At 43.6% G+C, this 19,818-nt stretch overlaps 1 protein-coding gene across 4 annotated transcripts in view; it reads left to right on the plus strand.

The window, feature by feature from the left end:
* Window positions 1-19,818, plus strand: part of CDK17 (cyclin dependent kinase 17) — a 224,508-nt gene that overhangs the window by 85,007 nt on the left and 119,683 nt on the right. For 3 of the 4 annotated variants that reach the window (XM_069764460.1, XM_069764463.1, XM_069764462.1), the window contains exon 2: window positions 4,302-4,456. In XM_069764460.1, the coding sequence (XP_069620561.1) occupies window positions 4,339-4,456 (118 nt within the window). In that variant the 5' untranslated portion in view covers window positions 4,302-4,338. Of the gene's footprint in view, window positions 1-4,300; window positions 4,457-19,818 lie in introns of all 4 variants that reach the window. The other variant, XM_069764461.1, reaches the window with a different exon arrangement.

Raw genomic sequence — 19,818 nt, forward strand, 5'->3', positions numbered from 1 at the left:
GGCTCCCTACTTGCGCTACCGGATACTAGATGATGGCTAAATCTGTTATTCTTTAGTAGCTAGAGTGTTTTCAAGTACCTACGGTAATTGGAAAAATAATTCCTGCCATGAATGGTGGCATTAAGAAATGAATATGCTGGTGAATTAATGCGAGTCAACGAGCCACTCAGGATGAATTAGCAAATTTACATTACATCAAAGGGAAATGTGCAGTTTGTCCGCACACAAGCCCCTGCTGAGGGGATGATCAGAGCAGGGAAAAAATACTATTTGGTACAAACAAGTGCAAAAAGTGCTGACTTTAGTAACCAGACTCCCCTGCATGAGTCCCACAGGAGATCATCATTTATTCCTCATTTTTACCGATTGCAGTTGTATTTGGACAGCCATGGTAATGGTGGTGTGCGTTTTTCATTCAGTCCTTAATATTATGCTGACGTGAGATCACTCATTTGTGAGATCTGGGCATTCATAACGTCAACTACGCATTAAATACTGTGTTCCGAGTTAGCAGCCAATTTTAATTGAGCTGGTAATGGCACATGGCGCGATGTCCAGTGCTCCAAAAACATGACTGTTTACTTCTAAAATCAACGACATGGGTAATTAGTGACTTTCTACTTAACATGATAACGTATTAATGACGGGGTAAGCAGCCAGGCACGGGGATTATTACATTAATACTGTGGTGGACTGTTATGACACACTCTATTGTGTATATGTGATATACTAGAGTCCATGGTAAACTAAATTATATGCCCCGTGGCTGCACCCCATATGTGTATACACCTGCCCTTTTCTTCGGCCCTAGTTGTGCACCTGTGGATTTAACCATCCAGCAACTAAAGACCCATGTACTGTATATATATATATATATATATATATATATATATATATATATATATATATATATATATATATATATATATATATATATATATATGATTTTTGTTTATTTGATTTTTTTCTGTACAATATTTTTGTGAAAATAAAATTTAGAGATTTTTTTTATTGGCTATTTGGACTCCATTTTCTCCTTGTCCCAGTGACTTGTAGTTTTTAGTTTATACAGGATACTTTACAGCAGTTGTAGAAATCTTTTGCAAGCTCTTAGTTTGGCCAGAAAGCGATTGGCTTTTTTTTAATTGAGCATATGACAGTCCTTGGTGTCTGACGCTCTTCGTGGTGCAGTAATGTCAGAAGACTGTTGTGACTGTGTAATTTGCACTGTTTTGTAGGAATGTTCTGACCTGGTGAATAGAAAGGCCATGTTCACACAGTGCGTTTTTTACTGCGGAACCGCAGCGTTTTTGCCGCTGCGGTTCCGCAGCTGTTTTCCATACAGGGTACAGTACAATGTACCCTATGGAAAACAGGAACCGCTGTGCACATGATCCTGAATTTAAAAAAAAAAGCCGCGCTGAATAGCTGCGGGAAAAAAGGAGCATGTCACTTCTTTTTTCGGAGCCGCAGCGGTTCTGCACCCATAGACCTCCATTGTGAGGTCAAACCCGCAGATCAAAAATATATCTGCGGATTTTATTGCGGTTTGTGGTGCCGAACCGCTGCAGCAGGAAGTGCGGGGAAGCGGGCGGAAGTGCGTGGGCGGAGTGTGGCTGCCCCGATCCCACCCCCCATGCTCCGATGCTCCACCCCGTGCTCCGATGCCCCCCCCCCCCCCCCCCCGTGCCCTAATCTCCCCCCCTTATACTTACCCGGCCTCCCGGTGTCCGTCCGGCCGTCTTCTCCCTGGGCGCCGCCATCTTGGCAGATTCGTTCCAAAGTGCATTTTGATCACTGAGAGAGGTTATATCTCAGTGATCAAAATAAAAAAATAGTAAAAGACACCCCCCCCCCCTTTGTCACCCCCATAGGTAGGGACAATAAAAACATTAAGAATTTTTTTTTTTTTTTCCACTAAGGTTAGAATAGGGTTAGAATAGGGGTAGGGGTAGGGTATTTTCAGCCATTTTAACCCTAAAAAACTTCCTAGAAAACACACAGACTCTGCATAGAAAACTGCATCAAAAAACGCATCAAAAAACGCACCAAAAAAGCACAAAAAAAGGACCAAAAAAAAGGACCTGCGTTTTCTGCCAAGAGCTGCGGTTTCAGTCCTGAAAAAAAAAAAGGATGGAAATCAGGAACGTGTGAACATACCCAAAGTCTTTGCTGGATGCTTCTGATGTGCAGGACTGTGCCTACATGGGCAGACCGGTGAAAAAGCTGTACTGTTAGGCCTGTTCCTCACATCCGTTTTTAGCCGTCAGGCACAATCCAGCTAATTTTGAAAAAAAAAAAAAAACAGATCCGTTGCAAATTTGCAGAAAGGAAAATGCGTGATTTGTGTAAAACAAAAAAAAAAAAAAAAAACTGATTTGATCATTTCACCTCACGTTTCATGTTTTTTTTTGCCTGACAGAAAAAAAAAATTCCCATGTACGTTTTCTCTGAAAACTAACTTTGGACGGATCCAGCAAAAAACGGATGAAACATGAGGCCATCAGGCGCAATCCGGCGCTAATACAAGCATATGAGAAAAAACGGATCCGGCAGCAACTTTTTCCAGATCTGTTTTTTTTTCTTCAAAATTCGCCGGATTGTGCCTGACGGCAAAAACCTGATGTGTGAAAGGGGCCTTACTTGAAAGGTTTATCTTAACGCCCTGGACTCTGTACAGGGATTGTATTATTATTAAAGAAAAGTATTTGGGATGTGTGGACAAAAAGACCTGGTGTATATTTACTTGTGGCCATTTCCCTCTTTTCTTGTTAATGAACATTTTTATACAATGTACTGCTACTATAAAATGCTTCAGATTTTCTGCCTCAATATCCAGGTGGAAAATCTCCAGCAATTGTGGTGTGCGCATTGCCTTTCAGCCTTGCTACTGTAATATACTTTGTACAGTATGACCGTGTCCTCTTCAGGGAATTTAGGTGAGACCGTAATATATCTTATGTATGGCCCATTATCTGGATCATATACGGGGTTGCAGATTTGACACCGGCACACCATGGTATATTACTGACTATATAGAATCTGATCTGAGGGGTAGGATCAACCTCCCACACCGCAGATATGGACATGCTTGGCATTAAAATGTAAATACACTGATGCCTTCAAATCATCTTTTGCTGTATTCCCGAGAATTAGTCTTCTGGGGCATGACAGAGCACTTCCTAAGCCTTGGCCTCCGGAGGTTTTGTCCACCAGCCTCTTTCACTTGTTTGATGGCTCACTATATGAGATAGCGCACTATCCGATTTCCTTGCTTGCTGCTCCATCAGTCTGACTAGAGAGGCTGAAGCTGGCTATGGGAGCAACTTCAGGAGGCTGAGACTCAGGAATCTCCTTTATACCTGCAGCACTTATCACCTCATTTGCATATGAATTAAAATGCTCATTTCTGGGGACTGCAGCAACAGATAGAAGGTAATAAGGCGTTACTTGGTTTACATTTCAAAGATCTGTGTGCCTGCATCTGTGGTTTGGGGGGTTGATCTTGCTGACAGATTTGCTTTTTAAGTAAATTGCATCAATCTGATTACAGCATCGGAGGCAGGAAGTATAGAGTAGCGGAATGCCAAGGTCACTGGTGTAATGGTGCTGGAGCCTGGCATCATCAAAAAATTGGGTGTAGTGCACCACAACATATGAACCATGCGGAGAATGACTGCGGCGCCATCTTCTGAGCATTAGGGCAGCTTTCATCATCACTTCTGGCATGGTGGACTTTTTTCCGCTGTCGCCGACATTTCATGATGGCTAATGCTGTAGTGGCCTGCTTGGTACAGGGAGCTCTGTCTTTCTGTATTTTGACAATTGGGTGCTAGTCTCGGTTTTCTGCTGCAGCCAGAATGAGCTGTACCGGTTTTGTTGCACTCCCAGCCTGTGTTCTTGGCAGGCAAGGCATTGTATTCTGGGTTTCTCGATCAGGCTGCTCGCTCTAGCAAATGTTGGACTGTATTTAACCTTTTTTTTTATGATGCACTTTGTCATTGAAAGAGTTTTTAAATGGGTCGTGCTTAATGTACGTCTGTAAACCTTGCCCTTAATACGTGTGTGTATACTGTGTTTTTAATTAGAGGTTTGGTTATGACTTCATTGGCTACGTCTACTGGATGGCTTTATTGACTTGTAAAACTTGTGAAAATCGAGCGTGTCTTGTCTTATTCTAAAATTGCACATGTACTGACATTTTTGGAGATGACGGTAGAATGAATTTGATTTTTGTTTTAACCTTGCAGCCCATCTAATGGTTGTTTTTGGTCATCTAAATGGCTATCTTTCTTTTACAGGCTTCCTTGTGCTGTGCTCATTTTTTTTACCTGAACCATGAAAAAGTTTAAGAGGCGACTTTCACTAACCCTGAGAGGCAGCCAGACGATAGATGAGTCTTTATCTGAACTGGCGGAGCAGATGACCATAGAGGAGAACAGCAGCAAAGACAACGGTAAGTGCAGTTCTGTATGGCGAATGTTTTAAAGAGTTTCCTAGTATGTATGGGAATATGTATTTTTTTTCCACATAGTATGTGGCATACTATAATTTACTGTCCAGCTTGAATTCAGAAATAATTGAATTCTAAAAGATTCATATGAAAGTGTATCTGTCACAAGTTTTCATAATACAAACTAAAAAAGAAAAACCAGTGGGGTACAAATGACCTGGGGGGATATATTACTAATGAAAAACAGAACTAGGCAGGACAAAATTGCATAATCCTCACTAACAGACCATAAAACTTTAAAGGGGGTTTTCCACTACTAGGACAACCCCTTTTTGATCAAAATGTTTGTCCCCCATAAAATAATAAAGCCAATACTCTCCTCTCGTGTCAGTGCCGTTCCCGCAATGTCAGGACCCGCTCTTGTGCGGTGTTGTTACACATAACACACGGTCCCAATCAGCGCTGACACCACTTTCTTTGCCTTTGGACAAATCAATCATGAAAAGGAAGGTCCGGTCTGCAGCTGAACCTGGACTTCCTCTTCATGTGTGATTTGTCCAAAGGCGAAGAAAGTGGCGCCAGCGCTGATTGGGGCCCTGCATGGTCACAGAAATGCATGAGAGCTATCAGGTAGAGTGGGTTCAGACACCGCAGTGCCAGCATGTGAGGGAAATACAGGTTTTATTGGGCACAAGCGAGGGTTATAACAAGAAGGTGCCGAAGTTTTGAACAATTTCTTGAACTTTTATTAAAGATAAATTAAACAAGGGTATTACTGGTAGTGAATTATTTAAAATAATCTGCCCCTAATTGCTAATATTGCCCCCATCACACTCTACCCTTCCACTGACCTAACCATCAATGTCAATGGCTGCTCACTTTCTCCAGTTCCGCATATGCTAGGTGCCTTGGGGTGATCCTCGACTCTGCCACATATCCAAGCCCTTGCCTCCTCCTGCCGACTCCAACTCAAAAATATTTCCCGCTTCCGTACATTCCTTGACCAAGAAACTGCAAAAATGCTCTTGCACGCCCTCATCATCTCCCACCTCAACTATTGCAACCTCCTACTCTCTGGACTACCCTCTAGCACTCTTGCACCACTCTAATCTATCCTAAACTCTGCCTCTCGACTAATCCACCTGTCTCCCTGTTATTCCCCAGCCTTTCCTCTCTGCTAAGCCCTTCATTGGCTTCCTGTTGTCCAGAGGCTCCAGTTCAAAACCCTAACTATGACATAGAAAGTCATCCACAACCTGTCTCCTCCATAAATCTGTGACATGGTCTCCCGGTACTTACCTACATGCAACCTTCGATCTTCTCAAGATCTCCCTCCTTCTCTACTCCCCTCTTATCTCTTCTTCCCACAACCGCATACAAGACTTCTCACGTGCTTTCCCCATACTCTGGAACGCTCTACACCAACACATCAGACTCTCGCCTACCATGGATATCTTCAAAAAGAGCCTGAAGACCTACCTCTTCCGACAAGCCTACAACCTGCAGTAATCCTTAGCCTGCTGAATCGCTGCACGACCAGCTCTACCCTCTCCTAGTGTATCCTCACCCATCCCCTGTAGACTGTGAGCCCTCGCGGGCAGGGTCCTCTCTCCTTCTGTGCTTGTGTGTGCCTTGTATTGCTCATGTTTATTGTACTTGTCTATATATGCGTCTTTTTCACATGTAAAGCGCCATGGCGCTATAAAAATGAATGTTTCCCCCAAAATATTTCACCGCATACACGGCTTCATTGGGGAAGGAACAGTAGTTGTAATGGCCACCGTCTAAATGTGACAAGGCTCGTTAAAGGGAACCTGTCGCCCCCAAAATCGAAGGTGAGCTAAGCCCACCGGCATCAGGGGCTTATCTACAGCAGAGGTGTCAAACTGCATTCCTCGAGGGCCGCAAACAGGTCATGTTTTCAGGATTTCCTTGTATTGCACAGGTGATAATTTAATCACCTGCTCAGAATGATTCCAGCACCTTGTGCAATACAAGAAAATCCTGAAAACATGACCTGTTTGCGGCCCTCGAGGAATGCAGTTTGACACCTCTGATCTACAGCATTCTATAATGCTGTAGATAAGCCCCCGATGTATCCTGAAATATGAGAAAAATGAGGTTAGATTATACTCACATGGGTGGGCAGGCGGTCCGATCCGATGGGCGTCGCGGTCCGTTCTGGGGCCTCCTATCTTCTTACGATGACGTCCTCTTCTTGTCTTCATGCTGCGGCTCCGGCGCAGGCGTATTTTGTCTGCCCTGTTGAGGGGAGAGCAAAGTACTGCAGTGCGCAGGCACCAGGAAAGGTCAATGAGGCCTTTCAGCTAAGCCCACTGATGTTGGTGGGCCTAGCTCACCTTCGATTTTGGGGGAGACAGGTTCCATTTAAAAGGTCAACATTGATTGACTGTTAGAATTGCTACTTCCAATAGGTGGCACTAGAGTTCTAGTCCTCTTCCTCTCTTATGAGACAATTTGCACACTTCAAAGAAAGAATCAACTGCGATCCCCAGCTGTAATGTCTGTACACTCTTTTGCTTCTACCCCTTTCCTCCACATGTATAAGATTATCTCAGCACAGGAACATTTGTTTTAACCCAACCAGTTTTGGAACTTATTATTATTCAAAGATCTATTGATTAAAATATTAATTAAGATGAACTTTGTGGGAAAACCCAAGTAAATGGCATTGGTCTTGCCAATAAATGGCCTTTGGCATGGCTAATGATTAATGACAACAGATCACAACTGACTTTTCTTGATGGCAAGATTGTAAAGTAACTCGAGTGGGCATGTTCTTAGGAGGCATATCTTGTCTGATTTCCTTTCTGTGCTCTGAGAGGGAATAATGCGAGCTTCAATAAATTTAGCGCTAATCCTCCTTTACTTAAACTTTTAGTTTGTGCAGCCATGCAATGCTGGACACACATCCCTAGGCCTAGACTCAGAATGGGAAAATGCATGGGTCCGATTCATCAGGAGTGGTAATATTCTCGCCAGCATTGATGAGGGGGAATGCTTCTGATTCATTACAAAGCACATGCCTTTTAATCATTCGGAACCATCTGACAAGTGGTGTGATCCTCTCCACAAATTTTACTCCAGTCGGGAACTGGAGAAAGGGTTCTGGTTTAAGGCCTGAGTCACACATGCGAGAAACACGTCAGTGTCTCGCCTGTGAAAACCAAGATCTGGCGCCGGCACTTGGGAGTGGAGCATGCGGCTCCATGTGTTGCTATGCGGCCGCACGCTCCACTCTGAAGTGCCGGCGCCAGAGCTTGGTTTTCACATGCGAGACACTGACGTGTTTCTCGCATGTGTGACTCCGGCCTAAGAAACATTACAGCTCGTCATGAATTAGACAAGCTGTTGTGTTGTGCCCTTGTTTCGCCATAGCTCACCCTTTATTGGTGAAGCTGGTCAAAACTAACATGATAATGCGAAAAGTTAACATTTTTTGCACAACTCCGCTTAGCCCAAAAGTTTTGTGACTTTTCAGACTTCTCAAAGCAATTCACATCTGGCCATAGTTTGGGGTCCAAAAGCTCTAATGTTCCTCATGAGTTTGCTAGGACTGTCAATAATAGTTTTGCTTGTTTAATGCTAAGGATACTGTTGTCAGGAGACCTCATTGTATCTCATGGTACTGGAGATATCGGTGCCATCTGTTTATGGAACAATTATTATGCTGTTTGATAAGGAGAACTGACTGGTTTATCATTGCTGAGATGGTTTTCTGCACAGTTTTAAAAGTAGGTTCTTCTATTAACCCCTCTGTGACCTTAGACGTACTATCCCGTCGAGGTGCCCTGGGCTTATCTGACCCTGGACGGGATAGTACGTCATAGCCGATCGGCCGCGCTCACGGGGGGAGCGCGGCCGATCGCGGCCGGGTGTCAGCTGCTTATCGCAGCTGACATCCGGCACTATGTGCCAGGAGCGGTCACGGACCGCCCCCGGCACATTAACCCCTGGCACACCGCGATCAAAGATGATCGCGATGTGCCGGCGGTGCAGGGAAGCACCGCGCAGGGAGGGGGCTCCCTGCGGGCTTCCCTGAGCCCCCCGCAGCAACGCGATGTGATCGCGTTGCTGCGAGGGTCTCCTCACCTCCCTCCCTGCTCGAGCCCCGGATCCAAGATGGCCGCGGATCCGGGTCCTGCAGGGAGGGAGGTGGCTTCACAGAGCCTGCTCAGAGCAGGCACTGTGAAGCAGCCTGCACTCCTATCAGATCAGTGATCTGACAGAGTGCTGTGCAAACTGTCAGATCACTGATCTGTGATGTCCCCCCCTGGGACAAAGTAAAAAAGTAAAAAAAAAAATTTCCAAATGTGTAAAAAAAAAAAAAAAAAAAATTCCAAAATAATGAAAAAAAAAAAAATATATTATTCCCATAAATACATTTCTTCATCTAAATAAAAAAAAAAAACCAATAAAAGTACACATATTTAGTATCGCCGCGTCTGTAACGACCCGACCTATAAAACTGTCCCACTAGTTAACCCCTTCAGTAAACACCGTAAGAAAAAAAAAAAAAAAACGAGGCAAAAAACAACGCTTTATTATCATACCGCCGAACAAAAAGTGGAATAACACGCGATCAAAAGGACAGATATAAATAACCATGGTACCGCTGAAAGCGTCATATTGTCCCGCAAAAAAAGAGCCGCCATACAGCATCATCAGCAAAAAAATAAAAAAGTTATAGTCCTGAGAATAAAGCGATGCAAAAATAATTATTTTTTCTGTAAAATAGTTTTTATCGTATAAAAGCACCAAACCATAAAAAAATGATATAAATGAGGTATCGCTGTAATCGTACTGACCCGAAGAATAAAACTGCTTTATCAATTTTACCAAACGCGGAACGGTATAAACGCCTCCCCCAATAGAAATTCATGAATAGCTGGCTTTTGGTCATTCTTCCTCACAAAAATCGGAATAAAAAGCGATAAAAAAATGTCACGTGCCCAAAAATGTTTTCAATAAAAACGTCAACTCGTCCCGCAAAAAACAAGACCTCACATGACTCTGTGGACCAAAATATGGAAAAATTATAGCTCTCAAAATGTGGTATTGCAAAAAATATTTTTTGCAATAAAAAGGGTCTTTCAGTGTGTGACGGCTGCCAATCATAAAAATCCGCTAAAAAACTCGCTATAAAAGTAAATCAAACCCCCCTTCATCACCCCCTTAGTTAGGGAAAAATGAAAAAAAATGTATTTATTTCCATTTTCCCATTAGGGCTAGGGTTAGGGCTAGGGCTAGGGTTAGGGCTAGGGTTAGGGCTAGGGTTAGGGCTAGGGCTAGGGTTAGGGTTAGGGCTAGGGTTAGGGCTAGGGTTAGGGCTAGGGCTAGGGCTAGGGTTAGGGCTAGGGTTGGGGCTAGGGCTAGGGCTAGGGTTAGGGTTAGGGCTAGGGTTAGGGCTAGGGCTAGGGTTAGGGCTAGGGTTAGGGTTGGGGCTACAGTTAGGGTTGGGGCTAAAGTTAGGGTTAGGGTTTAGATTACATTTACAGTTGGGAATAGGGTTGGGATTAGGGTTAGGGGTGTGTCAGGGTTAGAGGTGTGGTTAGGGTTACCGTTGGAATTAGGGTTAGGGGTGTGTTTAGATTAGGGTTTCAGTTATAATTGGGGGGTTTCCACTGTTTCGGCACATCAGGGGCTCTCCAAACACGACATGGCGTCCGATCTCAATTCCAGCCAATTCTGCGTTGAAAAAGTAAAACAGTGCTCCTTCCCTTCCGAGCTCTCCTGTGTGCCCAAACAGGGGTTTACCCCAACATATGGGGTATCAGCGTACTCAGGACAAATTGGACAACAACTTTTGTGGACCAATTTCTTCTGTTACCCTTGGGAAAATACAAAACTGGGGGCTAAAAAATAATTTTTGTGGGAAAACAAAAAGATTTTTTATTTTCACGGCTCTGCGTTATAAACTGTAGTGAAACACTTGGGGGTTCAAAGTTCTCACAACACATCTAGATAAGTTAATTGAGGGGTCTAGTTTCCAATATGGGGTCACTTGTGGGGGGTTTCTACTGTTTAGGTACATTAGGGGCTCTGCAAACGCAATGTGACGCCTGCAGACCAATCCATCTAAGTCTGCATTCCAAATGATGCTCCTTCCCTTCCGAGCCCTCCCATGCGCCCAAACGGTGGTTCCCCCCCACATATCGGGTATCAGCGTACTCAGGACAAATTGGACAACAACATTTAGGGTCCAATTTCTCCTGCTAACCTTGGAAAAATACAAAACTGGGGGCTAAAATATAATTTTTGTGGAAAAAAAATATTTTTTATTTGCATGGCTCTGCGTTATAAACTGTAGTGAAATACTTGGGGGTTCAAAGCTCTCACAACACATCAAGATGAGTTCCTTAGGGGGTCTACTTTCCAAAATGGTGTCACTTGTGGGGGGTTTCTACTGTTTAGGTACATTAGGGGCTCTGCAAACGCAATGTGACGCCTGCAGACCATTCCATCTAAGTCTGCATTCCAAATGGCGCTCCTTCCCTTCCGAACCCTCCCATGCGCCCAAACGGTGGTTCCCCCCCACATATGGGGTATCAGCGTACTCAGGACAAATTGGACAACAACTTTTGGGGTCCAATTTCTCCTGTTACCCTAGGGAAAATACAAAACTGGGGGCTAAAAAATAATTTTTGTGGGAAAAAAATTTTGTTTTATTTTTATGGCTCTGCATTATAAACTTCTGTGAAGCCCTTGGTGGGTCAAAGTGCTCACCACACATCCAGATAAGTTCCTTAGGGGGTCTACTTTCCAAAATGGTGTCACTTGTGGGGGGTTTCAATGTTTAGGCACATCAGTGGCTCTCCAAACGCAACATGGCGTCCCATCTCAATTCCTGTCAATTTTGCATTGAAAAGTCAAACGGCGCTCCTTCCCTTCCGAGCTCTCCCATGCGCCCAAACAGTGGTTTACTGCCACATATGGGGTATCAGCGTACTCGGGACAAATTGGACAACAACTTTTGAGGTCCAATTTCTTCTCTTACCCTTGGAAAAATAAAAAATTGGGGGCAAAAATATAATTTTTGTGAAAAAATATGATTTTTTATTTTTACGGTTCTGCATTATAAACTTCTGTGAAGCACTTGGTGGGTCAAAGTGCTCACCACACATCCAGATAAGTTCCTTAGGGGGTCTACTTTCCAAAATGGTGTCACTTGTGGGGGGTTTCAATGTTTAGGCACATCAGTGGCTCTCCAAACGCAACATGGCGTCCCATCTCAATTCCTGTCAATTTTGCATTGAAAAGTCAAATAGCGCTCCTTCCCTTCCGAGCTCTCCCATGCGCCCAAACAGTGGTTTACTGCCACATATGGGGTATCAGCGTACTCAGGACAAATTGGACAACAACTTTTTGGGTCCAATTTCTCCTGTTACCCTTGGTAAAATAAAACAAATTGGAGCTGAAGTAAATTTTTTGTGTAAAAAAGTTAAATGTTCATTTTTATTTAAACATTCCAAAAATTCCTATTAAACACCTGAAGGGTTAATAAACTTCTTGAATGTGGTTTTGAGCACCTTGAGGGGTGCAGTTTTTAGAATGGTGTCACACTTGGGCATTTTCTATCATATAGACCCCTCAAAATGACTTCAAATGAGACGTGGTCCCTAAAAAAAAATGGTGTTGTAAAAATGAGAAATTGCTGGTCAACTTTTAACCCTTATAACTCCCTAACAAAAAAAAAAATTGGTTCCAAAATTATGCTGATGTAAAGGAGACATGTGGGAAATGTTACTTATTAAGTATTTTGTGTGACATATCTCTGTGATTTAATTGCATAAATATTCAAAGTTTGAAAATTGCGAAATTTTCAAAATTTTCGCCAAATTTCCGTTTTTTTCACAAATAAACGCAGGTACTATCAAAGAAATTTTACCACTATCATGAAGTACAATATGTCACGAGAAAACAATGTCAGAATCACCAGGATCCGTTGAAGCGTTTCGGAGTTATAACCTCATAAAGGGACAGTGGTCAGAATTGTAAAAATTGGCCTGGTCATTAACGTGCAAACCACTCTTGGGGGTAAAGGGGTTAAAATCTAGATGATGTAAGAGACTCTGGGAAGATTTAACCCCTTAGTGACGGAGCCAAATTTTTGAAATCTGACCAGTGTCACTTTATATAGTAATAACTCTGGAACGCTTCAACAAATCCCAGTGATTTTGAGATTTTTTTTTTCGTGACACATTATACTTTATTCTACTGGTAAATTTAGATAGTTATGTTTTGTTTATTTATTTAAAAAAATCAGGAAATTTGAGAAAAATCTTAAAAAATGTGCAATTTTCAAACTTTGAATGATTATCCCTTTAATCCAGATAGTCATACCACAGCAAACCATTAATAAATAGCATTTCCCTCATGTCTGCTTTACACCAGCACCATTTGTAAAATGTTCTTTTATTTTGTTAGCAATTTTAGGGAGTTTTAAAAATGTAGCACTAATTTTTCATGTTTCAAAGGAAGTTTACAAAATTTATTTTTTTAGGGACTTATCCATGTTTGAAGTGACTTTAGCGGTCCTATATATTGGAAAACCGCCAAAAGTTATACCATTTTAAAAACCGCACCCCTTGACATATTGAAAACAGAAGTCAGGTAGTTTATTAACCGTTCAGGTGCTTTTCAGGAATTAATGCAAAGTGGCATGACCGGAATGAAAATGTGTATTTTTACCACCTAAATGCTGCTAACTCCTGAACAGATTACAACAGCTGTCAGACTCTAAAGGTACCGTTACACTAAACGATTTACCAACGATCACGACCAGCGATACGACCTGGCCGTGATCGTTGGTAAGTCGTTGTGTGGTCGCTGGGGAGCTGTCACACAGACCGCTCTCTCCAGCGACCAACGATGCCGAAGTCCCCGGGTAACCAGGGTAAACATCGGGTTATTAAGCGCAGGGCCTCGCTTAGTAACCCGATGTTTACCCTGGTTACCATTGTAAAAGTAAAAAAAAAAAAAAAAAAGTACATACTCACATTCCTATCACGTCCCCCGGCGTCAGCTTCCCTGCACTGTGTAAACGCCGGCCGTAAAGCAGAGCGGTGATGTCACCGCTGTGCTCTGCTTTACGGCCGGCCGGCGCTGACAGTCGGTGCGGGAAGCTGACGCCGGGGGACGTGACAGGAATGTGAGTATGTAGTGTTTTTTTTGTTTTTTTTTAAACTTTTACAATGGTAACCAGGGTAAATATCGGGTTACTAAGCGTGACCCTGCGCTTAGTAACCCGATATTTACCCTGGTTACTAGTGAACACACCGCTGGATCGGCGTCACACACGCCAATTCAGCGATGACAGCGGGTGAACAGCGACCAAAAAAAAAGGTCCTGATCATTCCCAGCGACCAACGATCTCCCAGCAGGGGCCTGATCGTTGGTCGCTGTCACGCATAACGATTTTGTTAACGATATCGTTGCTACGTCGCAAAAAGCAACGATATAGTTAACGAAATCGTTATGTGTGAAGGTACCTTTAGGCCGCTATTTGGCCATGAATTGCCATCGTAAACATCAGGACCACACAATCCTGATCTGAGGGCACCAATTGGGATAAAGCAGAAGCCCCCACATTGTAGTCACTATTGACAGCAGCATCTAAAGGTACCGTCACACTAGACGATATCGCTAGCGATCCGTGACGTTGCAGCGTCCTGGCTAGCGATATCGTCCAGTGTGACAGGCAGCAGCGATCAGGCCCCTGCTGTGCTGTCGCTGGTCGGAGAAGAAAGTCCAGAACTTTGTTTCGTCGCTGGACTCCCCGCAGACATCGCTGAATCGGCGTGTGTGACACCAATTCAGCGATGTCTTCGCTGGTAACCAGGGTAAACATCGGGTTACTAAGCGCAGGGCCGCGCTTAGTAACCCGATGTTTACCCTGGTTACCATCGTTAAAGTAAAAAAAACAACCGCTACATACTTACCTACCGCTGTCTGTCCTCGGTGCTCTGCTTCTCTGGTTTGGCTGTGAGCACAGCGGCCGGAAAGCAGAGCGGTGACGTCACCGCTCTGCTTTCCGGCTGCCCGGCGCTCACAGCCAGACCAGAGAAGCACAGCGCCGAGGACAGACAGCGGTAGGTAAGTATGTAGCGTTTGTTTTTTTACTTTTAGGATGGTAACCAGGGTAAACATCGGGTTACTAAGCGCGGCCCTGCGCTTAGTAACCCGATGTTTACCCTGGTTACCGGCATCGTTGGTCGCTGGAGAGCGGTCTGTGTGACAGCTCTCCAGCGACCAAACAGCGACGCTGCAGCGATCCGGATCGTTGTCGGTATCGCTGCAGCGTCGCTTAGTGTGACGGTACCTTAAGGGGTTAAACAGATTTGGACAGTGCAAACACTGATTGTGGCTGCTGCAGCAAGTTGTCAGCTATAGTGTACAACCCACAGCTGCTGGATTGTCTCCTGTATGGGGAAGATAGTCTCTTATATCTCATGTCAGTTAAAAGACGTATTGGCTGTCATTAAGGGGTTAAAAATAGTGGTAAAACTCTGGGCGTATAAAGGGTATCTTTCATTTAATACATCGTTTGAAGATTTCCAAAAATCTTTATTTTTGGTAAGTTTTACATAAAGGAGTTTCCAATGAACAAAGCTTATTTTAATCTATAGATCTTGGGGAAAAATATGTTCCACAATTGGATGTGTTTAAAAAAAAAAAATGCTCCTGTGCTAAAATAATCTTTATAAATGTGCCTCTGCTTTGTACTGTCTGATCATACCTCAGCTCCTGGGCAGGGGAGGACGCTGTTTTTAAACAATATTTTACTGCACAGAAAAAATCATTTGTGATCCCATGCTGTCTGTTGTACACTTTTATTCTCCTCCCCTGCCCAGGAGATGTGATATGTGCAGATCATGTCCCTGCATGGTCAGACACCGCAATTACACAGTACACAGCAGGAGCACATTTATAAGATTACTAGATGGTGGCCTGATTCCCGACAACGATATGACCTGTCAGGGATCGTTGCTGCGTCGCTATTTGGTCGCTGGTGAGATGTCAAACAGTGAGATCTTCCCAACGACGCAGCAGCGATGCGGCGACCTGTAGCGACCTGTACAACGATGTCGTTGGTTGTTGTGACCCTGTCACATGGCAGCTATTATGACGATTCAGACCTCGATGAGGGACGTCCTGTGTGACGTTGTAGTCACACAGGCGTGCATTTGCGTTGCCTTTTCTGCGCCCATTCAGTTCCGATTGGTGGTCGCTACTGTTTTCTGATTGGTGGCGGCCTTGCCTTATGAGGCGACACAATAGCCCTAAAATGAAAACGCATTTGAGACACCAAACGATACATACCGTGCACAAAATATAGGTGTCAGAAGAACCGTTGAAGAATAGATAAATCGAAGAGGAGTCGCAGGCCGGAGAACTCTACAACGATTTGCAAACCACCACGCGGTCAGGAACAAAGGATGGAAGTGCTACTATGTCGCCTTCTGTTGAAGGCATGACCGCCAATCAGAACGCAGTAGCGACCACCAATCGGTGTGGAGGGGTGCGGAAAAGGCAACGCAAATGCACGCCTATGTGTCTGTGTCTGAGTCGTCAACGAGGTCATTGGTAAGGTGTCAAACACAGCGATGTGTGCTACCCAGCGGGACCTCAACGATCAAAAAAAGGTCCAGGCCATTCCGACACGACCAGCGATCTCACAGCAGGGGCCTGGTCGCTGCTACGTGTCAAACATAGCAAGATCGCTACTGAAGTCGCTGTTGTGTCACAAAACTTGTGACTCAGCAGCGATCTCGCTAGCGACCTCGCTTAGTGTGAAGGTACCTTAAGTCACGAGAAAACCGTCTCAAAATGGGTGGGATCTGTTGAAGCGTTCCAGAGCTATAACTTCATGAAGTGACAGTGGTCAGAATTTTAAAATTGGCTTGGTCATTAATTGCCAAATTGGCTCACTAAGGGGTTAAAACAAAAGCACACTGTATGCCGGAGCATATTGATGCAGTAGAGCTTTTCGTTCCATATGCATCAAATCTTATGAAAATCCTTCAGATTGTAGATTTCTCTCTTTACTTCAGCAGCATATATACAGTAGTTTAGTAGAAGTTCCTAAGATGAAACCTCTACTGCAGAAGTATTTTCTGTAGGATTTTTTCCTTTAATTACTGAACTATTTTCAGTGCAGAGATTGAGAGTGACAGAATGAGTCTGCTGGCTCGCTTGCCTTCGCACAAATGAGAGCATATCAAAGGAATGTTGTACTTGAGCCAAGTTTTATTATTTTAATGAACACCGTTGAATGACAGTCAATGGCAATGTCTTATTTGTGTGATTGGCCCTCTAGAGATGTGCAGTGTTTTTGATCATGCTTGGAATGATATGTTTATATGTACGAGATAAAGAGGAGACTGGTCTACATATGACAGAAGTTTGCATGATTAAAACATGTCACTCGGTGAGTGCATGCTTTACAGCACGTCATTTAGCTGTGGATTACTGTGCTATACAGTGAAGGAAATAATTATTTGATCCCTTGCTTGTAAAGGTACCTTCACATTAAGCGACGCTGCAGCGATACCGACAACGATCCGGATCGCTGCAGCGTCGCTGTTTGGTCGCTGGAGAGCTGTCACACAGACCGCTCTCCAGCGACGCCGGTAACCAGGGTAAACATCGGGTAACTAAGCGCAGGGCCGCGCTTAGTAACCCGATGTTTACCCTGGTTACCATCCTAAAAGTAAAAAAAAACAAACGCTACATACTTACCTACAGCCGTCTGTCCTCCAGCGCTGTGCTCTGCACTCCTCCTGTACTGTCTATGTGAGCACAGCGGCCGGAAAGCAGAGCGGTGACGTCACCGCTCTGCTTTCCGGCTGACCGACGCTCACAGCCAATACAGGAGGAGTGCAGAGCACAGCGCTGGAGGACAGACGGCTGTAGGCAAGTATGTAGCGTTTGTTTTTTTTTACTTTTAGGATGGTAACCAGGGTAAACATCGGGTTACTAAGCGCGGCCCTGCGCTTAGTTACCCGATGTTTACCCTGGTTACCAGTGAAGACCTCGTTGGATCGGTGTCACACACGCCGATCCAGCGATGTCAGCAGGAGTCCAGCGACGAAATAAAGTTCTGGACTTTATTCAGCGACCAACGATCTCCCAGCAGGGGCCTGATCGTTGGTCGCTGTCACACATAACGATTTCATTAACGATATCGTTGCTACGTCACAAAAAGCAACGATATCGTTAACAATATCGTTATGTGTGAAGGTACCTTAAGTTTGCCCACTGACAGATGCGAACAGTGTATAAATTTAAGGGTAGGTTAATTTTAACATTGAGCGACTATCAAAAATAAAATCCAGAAGATCACATTGTATAAATTTATTTGCATTTTGCAGTGATAAATAAGTATTTGATCCCCTACCAGCCATTAAGAGTTCTGGCACCTATAGCCCAGTTAGATGCTCCTAATCAACTCGTTGCCTGCATTAAAGTCAACTGTCTTACATAGTCACCTTTATAAAAGACTCCTGTCCACAGACTCAATTAATCAGTAAGACTCTAACCTCTACAACATGGGCAAGACCAAAGAGCTTTATATAGATGTTAGGGACAAGATCATAGACCTGCACAAAGCTGGAATGGGCTACAAAACCATAAGTAAGACGCTGAGTGAGGAGACAACTGTTGGTGCAATAGTAAGAAAATGGAAGAAATACAAAATGCCTGTTAATCGACATCGATGTGTGTCACCATGCAAAATCTAACCTCGTGGGGTATCCTTGATCATGTGGAAGGTAAGAGATCAGCCTAAAACTACACAGGGGGAACTTGTTTGTGATTTCAAGGCAGCTGGAACCACAGTCACCAAGAAAACCATTGGTAACATATTAAGCCGTAAAGATTTAAAATCCTTCAGTGCCCGTAAGGTCCCCCTGCTCAAGAAGGCACATGTGCAGGCCCGTCTGAAGTTTGCCAATAAATATCTGGATGAATCTGTGAATGATTGGGAGATGCTGTGGTCAAATGAGACAAAAATTGAAGTCTTTGACATTAACTCGACTTATTGTGTTTGGATGAAGAGAAATAATGCCTATGACCCAAAGAACACCGTCCCCACTGTGAAGAATGGAGGTGGAAACATTATATTTTGGGGTGTTTCTCTGCTAAGGGCACAGGACTACGTTACCGCTTCAGTGGGAGAATTGATGGCGCCATGTACCATAAAATCCTGAGTGACAACTTCCTTCCCTCTACCAGGACATTAAAAATGGTTCGTGGCTGGGTCTTCCATCAAGACAATGACACAAAACATACAGGCAAGGCAACAAAGGACTGGATCAAAAAGAAGCACATTAACCCCTTCATGACCCAGCCTATTTTGACCTTAAAGACCTTGCCGTTTTTTGCAATTCTGACCAGTGTCCCTTTATGAGGTAATAACTCAGGAACGCTTCAACGGATCCTAGCGGTTCTGAGATTGTTTTTTCGTGACATATTGGGCTTCATGTTAGTGGTAAATTTAGGTCAATAAATTCTGCGTTTATTTGTGATAAAAACGGAAATTTGGCGAAAATTTTGAAAATTTCGCAATTTTCACATTTTGAATTTTTATTCTGTTAAACCAGAGAGATATGTGACACAAAATAGTTAATAAATAACATTTCCCACATGTTTACTTTACATCAGCACAATTTTGGAAACAAAATTTTTTTTTGTTAGGAAGTTATAAGGGTTAAAATTTGACCAGCGATTTGTCATTTTTACAACGAAATTTACAAAACCATTTTTTTTAGGGACCACCTCACATTTGAAGTCAGTTTGAGGGGTCTATATGGCTGAAAATACCCAAAAGTGACACCATTCTAAAAACTGCACCCCTCAAGGTACTCAAAACCACATTCAAGAAGTTTATTAACCCTTCAGGTGCTTCACAGCAGCAGAAGCAACATGGAAGGAAAAAATGAACATTTAACTTTTTAGTCACAAAAATTATCTTTTAGCAACAATTTTTTTATTTTCCCAATGGTAAAAGGAGAAACTGAACCACGAAAGTTGTTGTCCAATTTGTCCTGAGTACGCTGATACCTCATATGTGGGGGTAAACCACTGTTTGGGCGCACGGCAGGGCTTGGAAGGGAAGGAGCACCATTTGACTTTTTGAATCAAAAATTGGCTCCACTCTTTAGCGGACACCATGTCACGTTTGGAGAGCCCCCGTGTGCCTAAAAATTGGAGCTCCCCCACAAGTGACCCCATTTTGGAAACTAGACGCCCCAAGGAACTTATCTAGATGCATAGTGAGCACTTTAAACCCCCAGGTGCTTCACAGAAGTTTATAACGCAGAGCCATGAAAATAAAAAATAAT

Source organism: Ranitomeya imitator, chromosome 4 (genome assembly GCF_032444005.1).
Source record: "Ranitomeya imitator isolate aRanImi1 chromosome 4, aRanImi1.pri, whole genome shotgun sequence".
In the NCBI taxonomy this organism is placed as follows: domain Eukaryota; kingdom Metazoa; phylum Chordata; class Amphibia; order Anura; family Dendrobatidae; genus Ranitomeya; species Ranitomeya imitator.